Source organism: Salmo salar, chromosome 06 (genome assembly GCF_965601325.2).
Source record: "Salmo salar chromosome 06, fSalSal1, whole genome shotgun sequence".
Classification (NCBI taxonomy): Eukaryota; Metazoa; Chordata; class Actinopteri; order Salmoniformes; family Salmonidae; genus Salmo; species Salmo salar.
Window position 1 is genome coordinate 92,660,800 of NC_138296.1, and position 18,261 is coordinate 92,679,060.

The 18,261-nt window shown below is 46.0% G+C and overlaps 2 protein-coding genes across 5 annotated transcripts in view; one reads left to right on the forward strand and one right to left on the reverse strand.

Annotated features, from left to right (window-relative positions):
* elp3 (elongator acetyltransferase complex subunit 3) overlaps window positions 1-16,309 on the reverse strand; it is a 47,066-nt gene extending 30,757 nt beyond the window's left edge. Inside the window, exons 1-7 of the mRNA XM_014206187.2 lie at window positions 16,172-16,309; window positions 15,517-15,616; window positions 14,842-14,980; window positions 14,645-14,715; window positions 13,877-13,940; window positions 13,724-13,792; window positions 13,348-13,502 (exon numbers count right to left, since the gene is read on the reverse strand). Coding sequence (XP_014061662.1) covers window positions 13,348-13,502; window positions 13,724-13,792; window positions 13,877-13,940; window positions 14,645-14,715; window positions 14,842-14,980; window positions 15,517-15,616; window positions 16,172-16,193 — 620 coding nt within the window. The 5' untranslated portion in view covers window positions 16,194-16,309. The remainder of the gene's footprint in view (window positions 1-13,347; window positions 13,503-13,723; window positions 13,793-13,876; window positions 13,941-14,644; window positions 14,716-14,841; window positions 14,981-15,516; window positions 15,617-16,171) is intronic.
* A 429-nt stretch (window positions 16,310-16,738) lies between these two features.
* Window positions 16,739-18,261, forward strand: part of LOC106608308 (kinesin-like protein KIF13B) — a 106,110-nt gene continuing 104,587 nt past the window's right edge. For 2 of the 4 annotated variants that reach the window (XM_082977066.1, XM_082977069.1), the window contains exons 1-3: window positions 16,739-16,831; window positions 16,988-17,078; window positions 17,378-17,475. In XM_082977066.1, the coding sequence (XP_082833192.1) occupies window positions 17,409-17,475 (67 nt within the window). In that variant the 5' untranslated portion in view covers window positions 16,739-16,831; window positions 16,988-17,078; window positions 17,378-17,408. Of the gene's footprint in view, window positions 17,079-17,377; window positions 17,476-18,261 lie in introns of all 4 variants that reach the window. The other 2 variants (XM_082977068.1, XM_082977067.1) reach the window with 2 other exon arrangements.

Consider the following 18,261-nt stretch of genomic DNA (forward strand, 5'->3'; position numbering starts at 1 on the left):
CTTTCGGAAGGGGTTGGAATAAAACGGAACCCACATTTCTGTTTGACCGTGTGTACAAATTGGACAATAAAGGAATCTTAATCTCTTAACATGATCTGTGATAATATTAAGGGCAAGGAGAGCACAACTACCTGGACAACCCCACTCCAAGTCATTGTCAGAAAAATGTGAGACAATAATAAATCACTTCATAAAAATGGCACAACAAAAGTTACATTTTCTATGAATAACTTCTTCCCCGTTGAAACTGTAGGAACGAGGAGAGCCGATTCAGGTTGAATTGAGCTGAGATTAGACAGCATCATCAGTCTGGTTGTCATTCTCTCCACTTGGACAGGTTTGATCATCATCATCATCATCTAGACCAGTCATCTCAGCTCATATTCCTACAAACTATTACTGGGAACATAATGTCCATTCTAACGGTCTGACGATTGATTTAAGACCAATCACAGGAGTTATTGCCCCAGAGAACACATCAGATTGGCTGAAATTAGTCAATAAAAATGCCATTATCTGGATGGTTATATGCAGGTCACATGCAGAGGCTTTCCTCATCAAATGAACGGAGGCATAGTGGGACTCGGGGAAGCGTGATTGCTACAGGCAGACAAGCTCACACACATACATACGGCAGAGATAAGGGCCTCCCACGTCTCAGCCTGATTAGCTGCCGTAACAATTCCTGTAATCGTGTCTTAACGAACATGCTGATAACGCCACTGGATGAGCAATACAGGAGCACACACACACACACACCTCATCAGCCAGTAGGGAGTAAATACCCTGACTAACAAGCTCTCTGTTCCCCCCACTCCTTTATCACATCCCTCCATTTTATATTCATCTCCCAAAAGTCACAAACGTTCTCCCTCCTACTGTAACGACGGGCCAAAGCATGAGTCATTTAACTCCCAAAAGATGGGACACTTTCCAATCCTCCTTCATAACAACTAAACAAATATCAGGTCAAATGTTCCCTTCTTCCAAGTCTTCATTTGTCATATGTAGAGGTCGACCGATTGATCGGAATGGCCGATTAATTAGGGACGATTTCAAGTTTTCATAACAAATCGGAAATCGGTATTTTTGGACGCCGATTTGGCAGATTTTTTTTCTTTCTTTTTCGGCCGATTAATCTGCATCGGCCTTTTTCGGTCCTCCAATAATCGGTATCGAAAAATCATAATCGGTCGACCTCTAGTCATATTGGTTAATAAGGATTTTTTATTTATTTTTTGCTGAGAAAATGTCTACAGCAGGGATGGACAACTGGAAGGCCCTCGGATCAATCCCCCCTTTTAATAACTCAATCAGGATCTCAACGTATTGTTGAGAGTTAGAATACACAAGGTGAATCTCAACATTTGGTTGTGCATCAGCAGTTATCATCATGTCAGTCAATTAGCCGATGTCAGATAAAAATGTTTAGATTGCCAAGTCAGTTTAGCAGTCAGCTACAGTACTAGTCAAAAGTTAGGACACACCTACTCATTCCAGGTTTTTTATTTATTTTTAAAAAACAAACATTTTCTACATTGTTGAATAATAGTGAAGACATCAAAACTATGAAATATCATATATGGTATCATGTAGTAACCCCAAAAAGTGTGTTACAAAATCATCCGTTCACCTACTCTGAGTCTCACAAAGACACGGTTGGAACCAAAAATCTCAAATTTGGATTCATCAAACCAAAAGGACAGATTTCCACCGGTCTAATGTCCATTGCTCGTGTTACTTGGCCCAAAGCAAGTCTCTTCTTCTTATGATGTCCTTTAGTAGTGGTTTCTTTGCAGCAATTTGACCATGAAGGCCTGATTCACTCAGTCTCCTCTGAACAGTTGATGTTGAGATGTGTCTGTTACTTGAACTCTGTGAAGCATTTATTTGGGCTGCAATCTGAGGTACAGTTAACTCTAATGAAATTACGCTCTGCAGCAGAGGTAACTCTGGGTCTTCCATTCATGTGGCGGTCCTCATGAGCCATCTTCTGTATACCACCCCTACCTTGTCACAACACAACTTATTGGCTCAAACGCATTAAGAAGGAAAGAAATTCCACAAATTAAGTTACGAATTTTAATGCATTCCAGGTGACTACCTCATGAAGCTGGTTGAGAGAATGCCAAGTGCCAAGAGTGTGCAAAGCTGTCAAGGCAAAAGGGTGGCTACTTTGAAGAATCCCAAATATAAAATAGATATTTTGATTTGTTTAACACTTTTTTGGTTACTACATGATTCCATGTTATATTTCATAGTTTTGATGTCTTCACTATTGTTCTACAATGTAGAACATAGTAAAAATACAGAAAAACCCTGGAATGAGTAGGTGTGTCTAAACTTGTTATCATGGTTGAATTACCAGCCGGGTGGACTCCACTGATTTTGTTAGACAGTCTCACTTAGATATATTAAAAACAGCTCATTTTCCTCTCCATGGCAAAATGAGTAGAATTGCATGAAATTAGTTATAAAATTGCTAATTGTGAGCAGCTACGGTCCATTATGAGGAGTTCAGATTTTTTTTGTGGTCCCTACCCCAATCAAAGTTGCCCGTCCCCTGGTCAACAGCGTTTGCTAGATCTCAAGACACAGAGAACATTGCCATCTCGTGGAACAAACTAACCATCACACTTCTTCAGACAGGAACTATTTCACAACCAGAGGGAGCAAAGATACCTCCAATATAATAACAGATATTTGGTCGGGTCTAGTTCAGGGCTCTCCAACCCTGTTCCTAAAGAACTACCGTCCAGTAGGTTTTAATTCCAACCCTGTTCCTAAAGAACTACCGTCGAGTAGGTTTTAATTCCAACCCTGTTCCTGGAGAACTACCGTCCAGTAGGTTTTAATTCCAACCCTGTTCCTAAAGAACTACCGTCCTGTAGGTTTTAATTCCAACCCTGTTCCTAAAGAACTACCGTCTAGTAGGTTTTAATTCCAACCCTGTTCCTGGAGAACTACCGTCGAGTAGGTTTTAATTCCAACCCTGTTCCTAAAGAACTACCGTCCAGTAGGTTTTAATTCCAACCCTGTTCCTGGAGAACTACCGTCTAGTAGGTTTTAATTCCAACCCTGTTCCTAAAGAACTACCGTCCAGTAGGTTTTAATTCCAACCCTGTTCCTGGAGAACTACCGTCTAGTAGGTTTTAATTCCAACCCGGTTCCTGGAGAACTACGGTCCTGTAGGTTTTAATTCCAACCCTGTTCCTAAAGAACTACCGTCCTGTAGGTTTTAATTCCAACCCTGTTCCTGGAGAACTACCGTCTAGTAGGTTTTAATTCCAACCCTGTTCCTAAAGAACTACCGTCTAGTAGGTTTTAATTCCAACCCTGTTCCTAAAGAACTACCGTCTAGTAGGTTTTAATTCCAACCCTGTTCCTAAAGAACTACCGTCTAGTAGGTTTTAATTCCAACCCTGTTCCTAAAGAACTACCGTCCTGTAGGTTTTAATTCCAACCCTGTTCCTGGAGAACTACCGTCCAGTAGGTTTTAATTCCAACCCTGTTCCTAAAGAACTACCGTCTAGTAGGTTTTAATTCCAACCCTGTTCCTAAAGAACTACCGTCTAGTAGGTTTTAATTCCAACCCTGTTCCTAAAGAACTACCGTCCTGTAGGTTTTAATTCCAACCCTGTTCCTGGAGAACTACCGTCCAGTAGGTTTTAATTCCAACCCTGTTCCTAAAGAACTACCGTCTAGTAGGTTTTAATTCCAACCCTGTTCCTGGAGAACTACCGTCTAGTAGGTCCAGACGGGGTTAGTGATACAACAGAGATATGGTGGGGTCCTGACGGGGTTAGTGATACAACAGAGATATGGTGAGGTCCTGACGGGGTTAGTGATACAACAGAGATATGGTGGGGTCCTGACGGGGTTAGTGATACAACAGGAGAGATATGGTGGGGTCCTGACGGGGTTAGTGATACAACAGGAGAGATATGGTGGGGTCCTGACGGGGTTAGTGATACAACAGGAGAGATATGGTGGGGTCCTGACGGGGTTAGTGATACAACAGAGATATGGTGGGGTCCTGACGGGGTTAGTGATACAACAGAGATATGGTGGGGTCCTGACGGGGTTAGTGATACAACAGGAGAGATATGGTGGGGTCCTGACGGGGTTAGTGATACAACAGGAGAGATATGGTGAGGTCCTGACGGGGTTAGTGATACAACAGAGATATGGTGAGGTCCAGACGGGGTTAGTGATACAACAGAGATATGGTGAGGTCCTGACGGGGTTAGTGATACAACAGGAGAGATATGGTGAGGTCCTGACGGGGTTAGTGATACATCAGGAGAGATATGGTGGGGTCCTGACGGGGTTAGTGATACAACAGGAGAGATATGGTGAGGTCCTGACGGGGTTAGTGATACAACAGGAGAGATATGGTGAGGTCCTGACGGGGTTAGTGATACAACAGGAGAGATATGGTGAGGTCCTGACGGGGTTAGTGATACAACAGAGATATGGTGGGGTCCTGACGGGGTTAGGGATACAACAGGAGAGATATGGTGAGGTCCTGACGGGGTTAGTGATACAACAGGAGAGATATGGTGAGGTCCTGACGGGGTTAGTGATACAACAGAGATATGGTGAGGTCCTGACGGGGTTAGTGATACAACAGAGATATGGTGGGGTCCTGACGGGGTTAGGGATACAACAGGAGAGATATGGTGGGGTCCTGACGGGGTTAGTGATACAACAGGAGACATATGGTGGGGTCCTGACGGGGTTAGTGATACAACAGGAGACATATGGTGGGGTCCTGACGGGGTTAGTGATACAACAGGAGAGATATGGTGAGGTCCTGACGGGGTTAGTGATACAACAGGAGAGATATGGTGAGGTCCTGACGGGGTTAGTGATACAACAGGAGAGATATGGTGAGGTCCTGACGGGGTTAGTGATACAACAGGAGAGATATGGTGAGGTCCTGACGGGGTTAGTGATACAACAGAGATATGGTGGGGTCCTGACGGGGTTAGTGATACAACAGGAGAGATATGGTGAGGTCCTGACGGGGTTAGTGATACAACAGAGATATGGTGGGGTCCTGACGGGGTTAGTGATACAACAGGAGAGATATGGTGGGGTCCTGACGGGGTTAGTGATACAACAGGAGAGATATGGTGGGGTCCTGACGGGGTTAGTGATACAACAGGAGAGATATGGTGGGGTCCTGACGGGGTTAGTGATACAACAGGAGAGATATGGTGGGGTCCTGACGGGGTTAGTGATACATCAGGAGAGATATGGTGAGGTCCTGACGGGGTTAGTGATACAACAGGAGAGATATGGTGGGGTCCTGACGGGGTTAGTGATACAACAGGAGAGATATGGTGGGGTCCTGACGGGGTTAGTGATACAACAGGAGAGATATGGTGGGGTCCTGACGGGGTTAGTGACACAACAGGAGAGATATGGTGGGGTCCTGACGGGGTTAGTGATACAACAGGAGATATGGTGAGGTCCTGACGGGGTTAGTGATACAACAGGAGATATGGTGGGGTCCTGACGGGGTTAGTGATACAACAGGAGAGATATGGTGGGGTCCTGACGGGGTTAGTGATACAACAGGAGAGATATGGTGAGGTCCTGACGGGGTTAGTGATACAACAGGAGAGATATGGTGGGGTCCTGACGGGGTTAGTGATACAACAGGAGAGATATGGTGAGGTCCTGACGGGGTTAGTGATACAACAGGAGAGATATGGTGGGGTCCTGACGGGGTTAGTGATACAACAGAGATATGGTGGGGTCCTGACGGGGTTAGGGATACAACAGGAGAGATATGGTGAGGTCCTGACGGGGTTAGTGATACAACAGGAGAGATATGGTGAGGTCCTGACGGGGTTAGGGGTAAAGGTTTAGAGAGGTTCAGTACGGTACCTGACAGCCTTGGCCATGTTGTTGGAGTTGTGTTCAGACAGGCTTAGTGAGGTTAGTAACCTAAACGTAGCAGGTGTAAAAGAAAACGCCTGAGCGAAGTTGGCAAAAAAACGGAAACATTCGGTTTTCAGGCTTTTCCCCCCCTGCCTCTTCCGTTTTCTTCCAGCCCCCACTGAGGGTGGGGAGTCAGGGTTAATACGGTAGGACCCTGACAAGCTGGACCGAGTTCTCCACCGTTTGGAAACCACTGCTCTAGGGTAGAACATGTCTCTTTTGGTGTATTGAATAGCATTCCTTTCCAATGCCAACCCCTTGTAGTACAGACTGTTCTGACTGGGAATTTAAATAAGTGCAATTGTAATGCAAATATAGTATAAAATAACTTTGAATTAACTGAGTTTATATGATCCTCATGTTCTGTTCATATTCTATTATGATACTCTTCTAAAACAGTGTTCCTCAACCTCAGATTCCTGGACCGGTCTGTGGGATACTGCTTTACGGTACCCTGAGATGTTCGAGTGCTAGTTTTGATGGAAGCGGCACCCCAGGTACCCTGAGATGTTCGAGTGCTAGTTTTGATGGAAGCGGCACCCCAGGTACCCTGAGATGTTCGAGTGCTAGTTTTGATGGAAGCGGCACCCCAGGTACCCTGAGATGTTCGAGTGCTAGTTTTGATGGAAGCGGCACCCCAGGTACCCTGAGATGTTCGAGTGCTAGTTTTGATGGAAGCGGCACCCCAGGTACCCTGAGATGTTCGAGTGCTAGTTTTGATGGAAGCGGCACCCCAGGTACCCTGAGATGTTCGAGTGCTAGTTTTGATGGAAGCAGCACCCCAGGAGGATAAAAAAAACCATTGTTTGCCAGTCCTAGCCTGGTTTCAGATATCTTTCTGCTCCTACCAACTCCATCTCTCAAACCAATGAGTGACAAGGACTTGCTGGCATTTTAGCAAAAACAGACTGGCACACAGTCCCTGTTATAAAACAGATTGAGAAACACTCATCTAAAAAGGGCCATCGGTAGTAGAGGGTTAGTCCAAAATGGCAGCTTATGTCCTATATAGTGCATTGCTTTTACCAGAGTACTATGGAACCTGGGTAAAAGTAGTGCACTATAAAGGAAATAGGGTGCCATAGGGCTCTGGTTAAAAGTAGTGCACTATAAAGGAAATAGGGTGCCATGTAGGACACAAACCTTGAAGAGAGTCTGAAGTGACTAAGTGAGGGAGAAAGGATTCTGAGTGATTAGGTCTCCTACAAAAAAACTCAAAGGATCAATCCTATTGACTCTACAGAGAAGCTGCAGATCAATACCCAGACTGCTCCATTTCCGACACACCGAGTGGTATAATTAATAACGAACCTCTGGCCTAATGAAAGTCTTGATTATATAAAGATATTTGGTTGTAGCGTTCAAGCCACCATGTCACCGGCATCACGTACTTTGTCTTTTGTTTCAATTGGTTTTTTTGGGTGGTCACTGACAGATTCACACTGAGTGTACAAAACAGTAAGTACACCTTCCTAATTTTGAGTTTCAACCCCTTTTCCCTCAGAACAGCCTCAATTCGTCTGGACATCGATTCTAGAAGAAGGTGTCGAAAGCGTACAGTGCCTGACGGACTAGAGGTGTGTCCTGACCAGGTTAATGGGTGGGGGGGGGTAGTACTATTACCTGACAGCCTCAGCTATGTTGTTAGAGGTGTGTCCTGACCAGGTTAATGGGTGGGGGGGGGGGTAGTAATATTACCTGACAGCCTCAGCTATGTTGTTAGAGGTGTGTCCTGACAGGGTTAATTAGGGTGGGGGGGGGTAGTAATATTACCTGACAGCCTCAGCTATGTTGTTAGAGGTGTGTCCTGACAGGGTTAATTAGGGTGGGGGGGGGGGGGGGGGGGGGGGGGGGGGTAGTAATATTACCTGACAGCCTCAGCTATGTTGTTAGAGGTGTGTCCTGACCAGGTTAATGGGTGGGGGGGGGGGTAGTAATATTACCTGACAGCCTCAGCTATGTTGTTAGAGGTGTGTCCTGACAGGGTTAATTAGGGTGGGGGGGGGGGGGTAGTAATATTACCTGACAGCCTCAGCTATGTTGTTAGAGGTGTGTCCTGACCAGGTTAATTAGGGTGGGGGGGGGGGGTAGTAATATTACCTGACAGCCTCAGCTATGTTGTTAGAGGTGTGTCCTGACCAGGTTAATGGGTGGGGGGGGGGGGGGGGGTAGTAATATTACCTGACAGCCTCAGCTATGTTGTTAGAGGTGTGTCCTGACCAGGTTAATGGGTGGGGGGGGGGGTAGTACTATTACCTGACAGCCTCAGCTATGTTGTTAGAGGTGTGTCCTGACAGGGTTAATTAGGGTGGGTGGGGGGGGGGGGTAGTAATATTACCTGACAGCCTCAGCTATGTTGTTAGAGGTGTGTCCTGACAGGGTTAATTAGGGTGGGGGGGGGGGGGGGGGTAGTAATATTACCTGACAGCCTCAGCTATGTTGTTAGAGGTGTGTCCTGACAGGGTTAATTAGGGTGGGGGGGGGTAGTAATATTACCTGACAGCCTCAGCTATGTTGTTAGAGGTGTGTCCTGACAGGGTTAATTAGGGTGGGGGGGGGGGTAGTAATATTACCTGACAGCCTCAGCTATGTTGTTAGAGGTGTGTCCTGACAGGGTTAATTAGGGTGGGGGGGGGGTAGTAATATTACCTGACAGCCTCAGCTATGTTGTTAGAGGTGTGTCCTGACCAGGTTAATGGGTGGGGGGGGGGGTAGTAATATTACCTGACAGCCTCAGCTATGTTGTTAGAGGTGTGTCCTGACAGGGTTAATTAGGGTGGGGGGGGGGGGGGTAGTAATATTACCTGACAGCCTCAGCTATGTTGTTAGAGGTGTGTCCTGACCAGGGTTAATGGGTGGGGGGGGGTAGTAATATTACCTGACAGCCTCAGCTATGTTGTTAGAGGTGTGTCCTGACCAGGTTAATGGGTGGGGGGGGTAGTAATATTACCTGACAGCCTCAGCTACGTTGTTAGAGGTGTGTCCTGACCAGGTTAATGGGTGGGGGGGGGGGTAGTACTATTACCTGACAGCCTCAGCTATGTTGTTAGAGGTGTGTCCTGACAGGGTTAATTGGGTGGGGGGGTAGTAATATTACCTGACAGCCTCAGCTATGTTGTTAGAGGTGTGTCCTGACAGGGTTAATTAGGGTGGGGGGGGGGTAGTAATATTACCTGACAGCCTCAGCTATGTTGTTAGAGGTGTGTCCTGACAGGGTTAATTAGGGTGGGGGGGGGGGTAGTAATATTACCTGACAGCCTCAGCTATGTTGTTAGAGGTGTGTCCTGACCAGGTTAATGGGTGGGGGGGTAGTAATATTACCTGACAGCCTCAGCTATGTTGTTAGAGGTGTGTCCTGACCAGGTTAATGGGTGGGGGGGGGGGGGTAGTAATATTACCTGACAGCCTCAGCTATGTTGTTAGAGGTGTGTCCTGACCAGGTTAATGGGTGGGGGGGGGGGTAGTACTATTACCTGACAGCCTCAGCTAGTTGTTAGAGGTGTGTCCTGACCAGGTTAATGGGTGGGGGGGGTAGTACTATTACCTGACAGCCTCAGCTATGTTGTTAGAGGTGTGTCCTGACAGGGTTAATTAGGGTGGGGGGGGGGGGGGGTAGTAATATTACCTGACAGCCTCAGCTATGTTGTTAGAGGTGTGTCCTGACAGGGTTAATTAGGGTGGGGGGGGGGGGGGTAGTAATATTACCTGACAGCCTCAGCTATGTTGTTAGAGGTGTGTCCTGACAGGGTTAATTAGGGTGGGGGGGGGTAGTAATATTACCTGACAGCCTCAGCTATGTTGTTAGAGGTGTGTCCTGACCAGGTTAATGGGTGGGGGGGGGGGGGGTAGTAATATTACCTGACAGCCTCAGCTATGTTGTTAGAGGTGTGTCCTGACAGGGTTAATTAGGGTGGGGGGGGGGGTAGTAATATTACCTGACAGCCTCAGCTATGTTGTTAGAGGTGTGTCCTGACAGGGTTAATTAGGGTGGGGGGGGGGGGGGGGTAGTAATATTACCTGACAGCCTCAGCTATGTTGTTAGAGGTGTGTCCTGACCAGGTTAATGGGTGTGGGGGGGTAGTAATATTACCTGACAGCCTCAGCTATGTTGTTAGAGGTGTGTCCTGACAGGGTTAATTAGGGTGGGGGGGGGGGTAGTAATATTACCTGACAGCCTCAGCTATGTTGTTAGAGGTGTGTCCTGACAGGGTTAATTAGGGTGGGGGGGGGTAGTAATATTACCTGACAGCCTCAGCTATGTTGTTAGAGGTGTGTCCTGACCAGGTTAATGGGTGGGGGGGGGGTAGTACTATTACCTGACAGCCTCAGCTATGTTGTTAGAGGTGTGTCCTGACAGGGTTAAATAGGGTGGGGGGGCTGGGGGGGTAGTAATATTACCTGACAGCCTCAGCTATGTTGTTAGAGGTGTGTCCTGACAGGGTTAATTAGGGTGGGGGGGGTAGTAATATTACCTGACAGCCTCAGCTATGTTGTTAGAGGTGTGTCCTGACAGGGTTAAATAGGGTGGGGGGGCTGGGGGGGCAGTAATATTACCTGACAGCCTCAGCTATGTTGTTAGAGGTGTGTCCTGACAGGGTTAATTAGGGTGGGGGGGGGGGGGGGGGTAGTAATATTACCTGACAGCCTCAGCTATGTTGTTAGAGGTGTGTCCTGACAGGGTTAATTAGGGGGGGGGGGGGGGTAGTAATATTACCTGACAGCCTCAGCTATGTTGTTAGAGGTGTGTCCTGACAGGGTTAATTAGGGTGGGGGGGGGGGGGGGGGGTAGTAATATTACCTGACAGCCTCAGCTATGTTGTTAGAGGTGTGTCCTGACAGGGTTAATTAGGGTGGGGGGGGGGGGGGGGGGGTAGTAATATTACCTGACAGCCTCAGCTATGTTGTTAGAGGTGTGTCCTGACCAGGTTAATGGGTGGGGGGGGGGGGTAGTAATATTACCTGACAGCCTCAGCTATGTTGTTAGAGGTGTGTCCTGACAGGGTTAATTAGGGGGGGGGGGGTAGTAATATTACCTGACAGCCTCAGCTACGTTGTTAGAGGTGTGTCCTGACCAGGTTAATGGGTGGGGGGGGGGTAGTACTATTACCTGACAGCCTCAGCTATGTTGTTAGAGGTGTGTCCTGACAGGGTTAATGGGTGGGGGGGGGGGGGTAGTAATATTACCTGACAGCCTCAGCTATGTTGTTAGAGGTGTGTCCTGACAGGGTTAATTAGGGTGGGGGGGGGGGTAGTACTATTACCTGACAGCCTCAGCTATGTTGTTAGAGGTGTGTCCTGACAGGGTTAATTAGGGTGGGGGGGGGGGTAGTAATATTACCTGACAGCCTCAGCTATGTTGTTAGAGGTGTGTCCTGACAGGGTTAATTAGGGTGGGGGGGGGGGTGTAGTAATATTACCTGACAGCCTCAGCTATGTTGTTAGAGGTGTGTCCTGACAGGGTTAATTAGGGTGGGGGGGTAGTAATATTACCTGACAGCCTCAGCTATGTTGTTAGAGGTGTGTCCTGACAGGGTTAAATAGGGTGGGGGGGCTGGGGGGGCAGTAATATTACCTGACAGCCTCAGCTATGTTGTTAGAGGTGTGTCCTGACCAGGTTAATGGGTGGGGGGGGGGGGTAGTAATATTACCTGACAGCCTCAGCTATGTTGTTAGAGGTGTGTCCTGACAGGGTTAATTAGGGGGGGGTAGTAATATTACCTGACAGCCTCAGCTACGTTGTTAGAGGTGTGTCCTGACAGGGTTAATTAGGGTGGGGGGGGGTAGTAATATTACCTGACAGCCTCAGCTATGTTGTTAGAGGTGTGTCCTGACAGGGTTAATGGGTGGGGGGGGGGGGTAGTAATATTACCTGACAGCCTCAGCTATGTTGTTAGAGGTGTGTCCTGACAGGGTTAATTAGGGTGGGGGGGGGGTAGTACTATTACCTGACAGCCTCAGCTATGTTGTTAGAGGTGTGTCCTGACAGGGTTAATTAGGGTGGGGGGGGGTAGTAATATTACCTGACAGCCTCAGCTATGTTGTTAGAGGTGTGTCCTGACAGGGTTAATTAGGGTGGGGGGGGGGGTGTAGTAATATTACCTGACAGCCTCAGCTATGTTGTTAGAGGTGTGTCCTGACAGGGTTAATTAGGGTGGGGGGGGGTAGTAATATTACCTGACAGCCTCAGCTATGTTGTTAGAGGTGTGTCCTGACAGGGTTAATTAGGGTGGGGGGGGGGTAGTACTATTACCTGACAGCCTCAGCTACGTTGTTAGAGGTGTGTCCTGACAGGGTTAATTAGGGTGGGGGGGGTAGTAATATTACCTGACAGCCTCAGCTATGTTGTTAGAGGTGTGTCCTGACCAGGTTAATGGGTGGGGGGGGGGGGTAGTAATATTACCTGACAGCCTCAGCTATGTTGTTAGAGGTGTGTCCTGACAGGGTTAATTAGGGTGGGGGGGGGGGGGGGGGGTAGTAATATTACCTGACAGCCTCAGCTATGTTGTTAGAGGTGTGTCCTGACAGGGTTAATTAGGGTGGGGGGGGTAGTAATATTACCTGACAGCCTCAGCTATGTTGTTAGAGGTGTGTCCTGACCAGGTTAATGGGTGGGGGGGGGGGGGGGTAGTACTATTACCTGACAGCCTCAGCTATGTTGTTAGAGGTGTGTCCTGACAGGGTTAATTAGGGTGGGGGGGGGTAGTACTATTACCTGACAGCCTCAGCTATGTTGTTAGAGGTGTGTCCTGACCAGGTTAATGGGTGGGGGGGGTAGTAATATTACCTGACAGCCTCAGCTACGTTGTTAGAGGTGTGTCCTGACCAGGGTTAATGGGTGGGGGGGGGTAGTAATATTACCTGACAGCCTCAGCTATGTTGTTAGAGGTGTGTCCTGACAGGGTTAATTAGGGTGGGGGGGGTAGTACTATTACCTGACAGCCTCAGCTATGTTGTTAGAGGTGTGTCCTGACAGGGTTAATTAGGGTGGGGGGAAGGGGTAGTAATATTACCTGACAGCCTCAGCTATGTTGTTAGAGGTGTGTCCTGACAGGGTTAATTAGGGTGGGGGGGGGGGTAGTAATATTACCTGACAGCCTCAGCTATGTTGTTAGAGGTGTGTCCTGACAGGGTTAATTAGGGTGGGGGGGAAGGGGTAGTAATATTACCTGACAGCCTCAGCTACGTTGTTAGAGGTGTGTCCTGACAGGGTTAATTAGGGTGGGGGGAAGGGGTAGTAATATTACCTGACAGCCTCAGCTATGTTGTTAGAGGTGTGTCCTGACAGGGTTAATTAGGGTGGGGGGGTAGTACTATTACCTGACAGCCTCAGCTATGTTGTTAGAGGTGTGTCCTGACAGGGTTAATTAGGGTGGGGGGAAGGGGTAGTAATATTACCTGACAGCCTCAGCTACGTTGTTAGAGGTGTGTCCTGACAGGGCGTCGTGGAGGTTCCTGATGAAGTAGTCTCTGTACTCCTCAGCCAGGGCCATGAAGGTTCCTCCCATCACTATAAACTCCACCTTGTCCACACTGTGGCCCAGCTGCTTCAACTGGACAGGAAAACATATGTTCAGTGTTGTATAGGTCTCCTCTCAGAACAAAGGCAGAGACAAAAGATGAGTACTTTGCTACACATGTAGTACAGTGGTGAATGACGCGAGTTCCCCGCATTTCTAATGTGAATTACTACTATCATCATCATCATCATCATGTCTTATTTTATTATCATAGGTAAAAATGACAGTGGGGTACTGCACTGTGTGTCACTGACCTGTTCCACTCGATGCCTGGTCTGCAGATAGGGATCATAACGTGCTCTGATGGCTCTCATAGACGTCGGCTGACAGACAGAAAGAATACTCGATTTTTAGACAACACTTCAGGATGTTGAAGGTTCTGGGCTAAAGGAATAGTGTTGATTTACCTCATAGCCAGTGTAAGACTGTGTGGAGTATTCAAAGTCTGAGTCTGGCCCACCTGGACAGTATCTGTCACAGCAGAAACAGAACGGTTTCTCTTTATAATCAATACAACATTATGGTCAGAATTCTTCTAGATTTACTGTGATCTGTTACTATGCAGTCTCACACACACACACACACAGATGATCTGTTACTCACACACACACAGATGATCTGTTACTCACAGATGATCTGTTACTCACACACACACACACACAGATGATCTGTTACTCACACACACACACACACACACACACAGATGAACTCACACACACACACGATCTGTTACTCACACACACACACACACACACACACACACACACACACACACACGATCTGTTACTATGCAGTCACACACAGATGATCTGTTACTATGCAGTCACACACAGATGATCTGTTACTATGCAGTCACACACAGATGATCTGTTACTATGCAGTCACACACAGATGATCTGTTACTATGCAGTCACACACAGATGATCTGTTACTATGCAGTCACACACAGATGATCTGTTACTATGCAGTCACACACAGATGATCTGTTACTATGCAGTCACACACAGATGATCTGTTACTATGCAGTCACACACAGATGATCTGTTACTATGCAGTCACACACAGATGATCTGTTACTATGCAGTCACACACAGATGATCTGTTACTATGCAGTCACACACAGATGATCTGTTACTATGCAGTCACACACAGATGATCTGTTACTATGCACTCACACACAGATGTTTCCAGTGAAGCTGATGTGAGGGCAGCGATGGGGTTTGCACATCACAGCAACTACTGCAATCTGAACAAAGAGAAACAAGTACACGCGTCTTGTCAGAAATTAAATGGTCATTTTTATTGCTTGTTCATAGAAGGAAGCTGACACACACACACACACACACACACACACACACACACACGTACATACCCCGCTGGCAGTGCGGATAGGCTTGGCCTTGAGTTTGGGCACCAGGGCACGGCGGTAGTGGGGTGGAACAGCAGCTATGATGTCTACTAGCCTGGGCTGGGCTGAAAGACCGTATTTAGCAGAGCACTTCGTCTTCACCCTGATGACAACATGTAAAGGAGTGTTAGAGAGGTTAGTCCATTCAGGGGTGTATTCAATCGTGCACTGCGTAGTAAACCATAGCAAACTGAACTGAAAAAAAGTTTGTATTGGAGAAATTCTGGTAGGTCCATCCCTATTTCGTCCCATTGGCTTAGATTATGATTCCACACTGCACAACGTTTCCCAAATGATGGTTGCAGCCAGGTACGTTTGAGAACATGACAGGTTTCTGGCAAGAAATAATGCTTTGTTTACTTGGTGGGTCACAATCCACTTCCCCAAGGGCTTTAATTTTTTTTATTTAATGTTTAATTTAACTAGGCAAGTCAGTTAAGAACAAATTCTTATTTACAATGACGGCCTGGGAACAGCAAGTTAACTGCCTTGTTCAGGGCTCAGAACGACAGATTTTTACCTCGTCAGCTCAGGGATTCGATCTAGCAACCTTTTGGTTACTGGCCCAACGCTCTAACCACTAGGCTACCTGCCGGGTGGCAGGTACATGGCAGTCCATGGACAGCTGTAGGTTCTTACTTGTTGAGGTTTATGTCTTTTCCCTCTTCATGCGCCTCGACCAGCTGATTGATGACATCAGCAATGGTCATCATCATTAACTCTGCACGGCTCAGATCACCTGGCAAAGTAGTCAGGCAACATTAGCTTAATGAACTACCAGTAATAGCTGACTAAAGGCAACGATATACAACCAAGCATGCCCTGACTATAAAGATGACATACAGTGAACTCCAAAAGTAAATCGGTACAGTAACCACGTTCCTACCGACAGTTTTTATGCGAGTAAAGTCATATCATATAAAATAAATAAATGACAGCTGTGACTGTCATGACGAGATTAAACCGAATATCCAATATAACATTCATTTTTACCTCGGTACAAAGTGTTTGGTCGTCTAATAACTACCGAGCAAGTTTCACAGATACTCAACCCATCTCAAGCCTAGTCACTTTTAATTAGTCAATTTAGCCTAGATAAAAGACAAGAGTTGGTTAGTTGTTCGTAGAGAAATTCAGTTTTGCCTAGCTATCTGGAGGGCAAGTCAGCAGGATGTGTAATTTAGTTAGCTGGCTAGCTAGCTAGCTAGCTAGCCGACGACTAACCTCAGCTCCTAGCTAAACAAGCAGAAAGATAACCATTTCAAAAAAGTAGAGGATAGTTCCACAGACTTACTCTTTTTCTTTTGCTTCCCCATATCTGCAGTTACGTTGACGCTGTGAATTTACAATATGAAACGTGTCATTAACTGGGAAAATGTGGAGAACTTTCAACTTGATAATCAAGCTTGCACGACTCCTGCCGTCCACCCTTGTAAACGGTCGTAAAATAACGTAAAAACACAGCGCTTCTTTTTTTATTCCTAGAAATTCCCTGTCCATAATAAAATAATGTACAGTGTCTCAATTAAAATATAATAATGTATTTTTATAGTAAAAATGTGTGGAAAATATTATAATTTTTCACTGCATCTGACATCAATAATTCTAATCTTTTCCACACATTTTTACTATAAAAATACATTATAGGTATATTTTCTGAAACATATTTAAAAAAAAAAATATATATATATATATATATATATATATATATATATATATATATATATATATATATATATATATATATATATATAGATCTACAATAAATCAGTATACTCTCCAACAGTTTATTCCTAACAACATTCCCTTGCGCAAATCTGTGTATCGCAACTAAATCCGGTTAAGGTTTCAGGACAGGTTTAGGACGATGACTTCAGGGATCTATACGGGCGGCATCAGGAAATGCAACAGGTGGAAAACTATTCGTTCACGCAATGATCTGTTGTTGTTCCCCGTAAGTTTGGACAATTGTGTTTTTGGGAATGTTTTATAATAGCTATAACTCAAGACAACTTACTACCTAAACTGTTTAGTTGTTGCTGGCTAATTTTGTCCACCGATATCAACATATATTGTTTGTTTGTTTTTATCCCGCTGGCACGCAAGCTAGCGAAGGAAGGAAGGAAGGAAGGTGCACTTGAAGAGAACGCTGCCTGAATTTGGACGCTCGAGTAAGGGGGGAAATAGGAACTAGTCGCACTGTGAGTTGACAGTTTTCTCTGTCAGCTAAAATCGTTTGAGCTTTTCCAGTTTTTGTTACTTTACTTTTGCCCTTGAGCTGAACAGGACAGGTGTTTGTGTTTGTGTGTTACCTTCGACGCAACCAAGAGTGTTTTGACATTGTGCTGGCTACAGCAGGCTTCATATCTCTTCGTTTGATTAATAACCTGTGATTAGAGAGAAATCATTCAGAATTTGTACATTTGGCAAGATGAGGTAGCACGATTCATGCATGTACAGTAACGTTATGCATTATTAATGAATCTCATTCACCATTCAGTCCAGCCACAGAAAACCCACAGCCAGACACCATGGATGACAGCTTGAGTAACTCCAATGTGAAGGTCGCAGTTCGCGTCCGACCAATGAACAGAAGAGGTACATTCATAATACAAATCTTGACAGTCATTTCATGAGTAGGTCTTTCCTTCCATGCAGTCTATTTTGGTGTGTGTGAGTGAATGATGCGGGGGTTGACTAAACCTACAGTCCCAGCAGTTATATCCGGTGGAGAAGGCAGGTTAGGGTCATGAAATATTGGGTTTGAATAAAGAGAGAACAATGCATAAAAAAAATCTATAAATGTATCATTCTGGTTCAATTTATATCAAATCAAACTTTATTTATCACATGCGCCGAATACAACAAGTTTAGACCATAATGTGAAATGCTTACTTACAAGCCCTTAACCAACAGTGCAGTTCAAGAAAGAGTTAAGAAAAATGTAACCAAATAAACAAAAGTAAAAAGTGTAATAAAAAAATAACGAGGCTGTACACAGGGGGTTACCGGTACTGAGTGAATGTGCGGGGGTACAGCTTAGTCGAGGTAATTTGTACATGTAGGTAGGGGTGAAGTGACCATGCACAGATAATAAGCAGCAAAACAATGGAGGGATCAATGTAAATAGTCCGGTGGCCATTTTGATTAATTGTTCAGCAGTCTTATGGCTTGTGGTAGGCCACACAAGCTCACAGAACGGGACTGCCGAGGGCTGAAGCGCGTAGTGCGTAAAAATCTTATGTCCTTTGTTGCAACACTCACTACCGAGTTCCAAACTGCCTCTGGAAGCAACATCAGCACAAGAACTATTCGTCGGGTGCTTCATGAAATGGGTTTCCATGGCAGCCCCACAAGCCTAAGATCACCATGCGCAATGCCAAG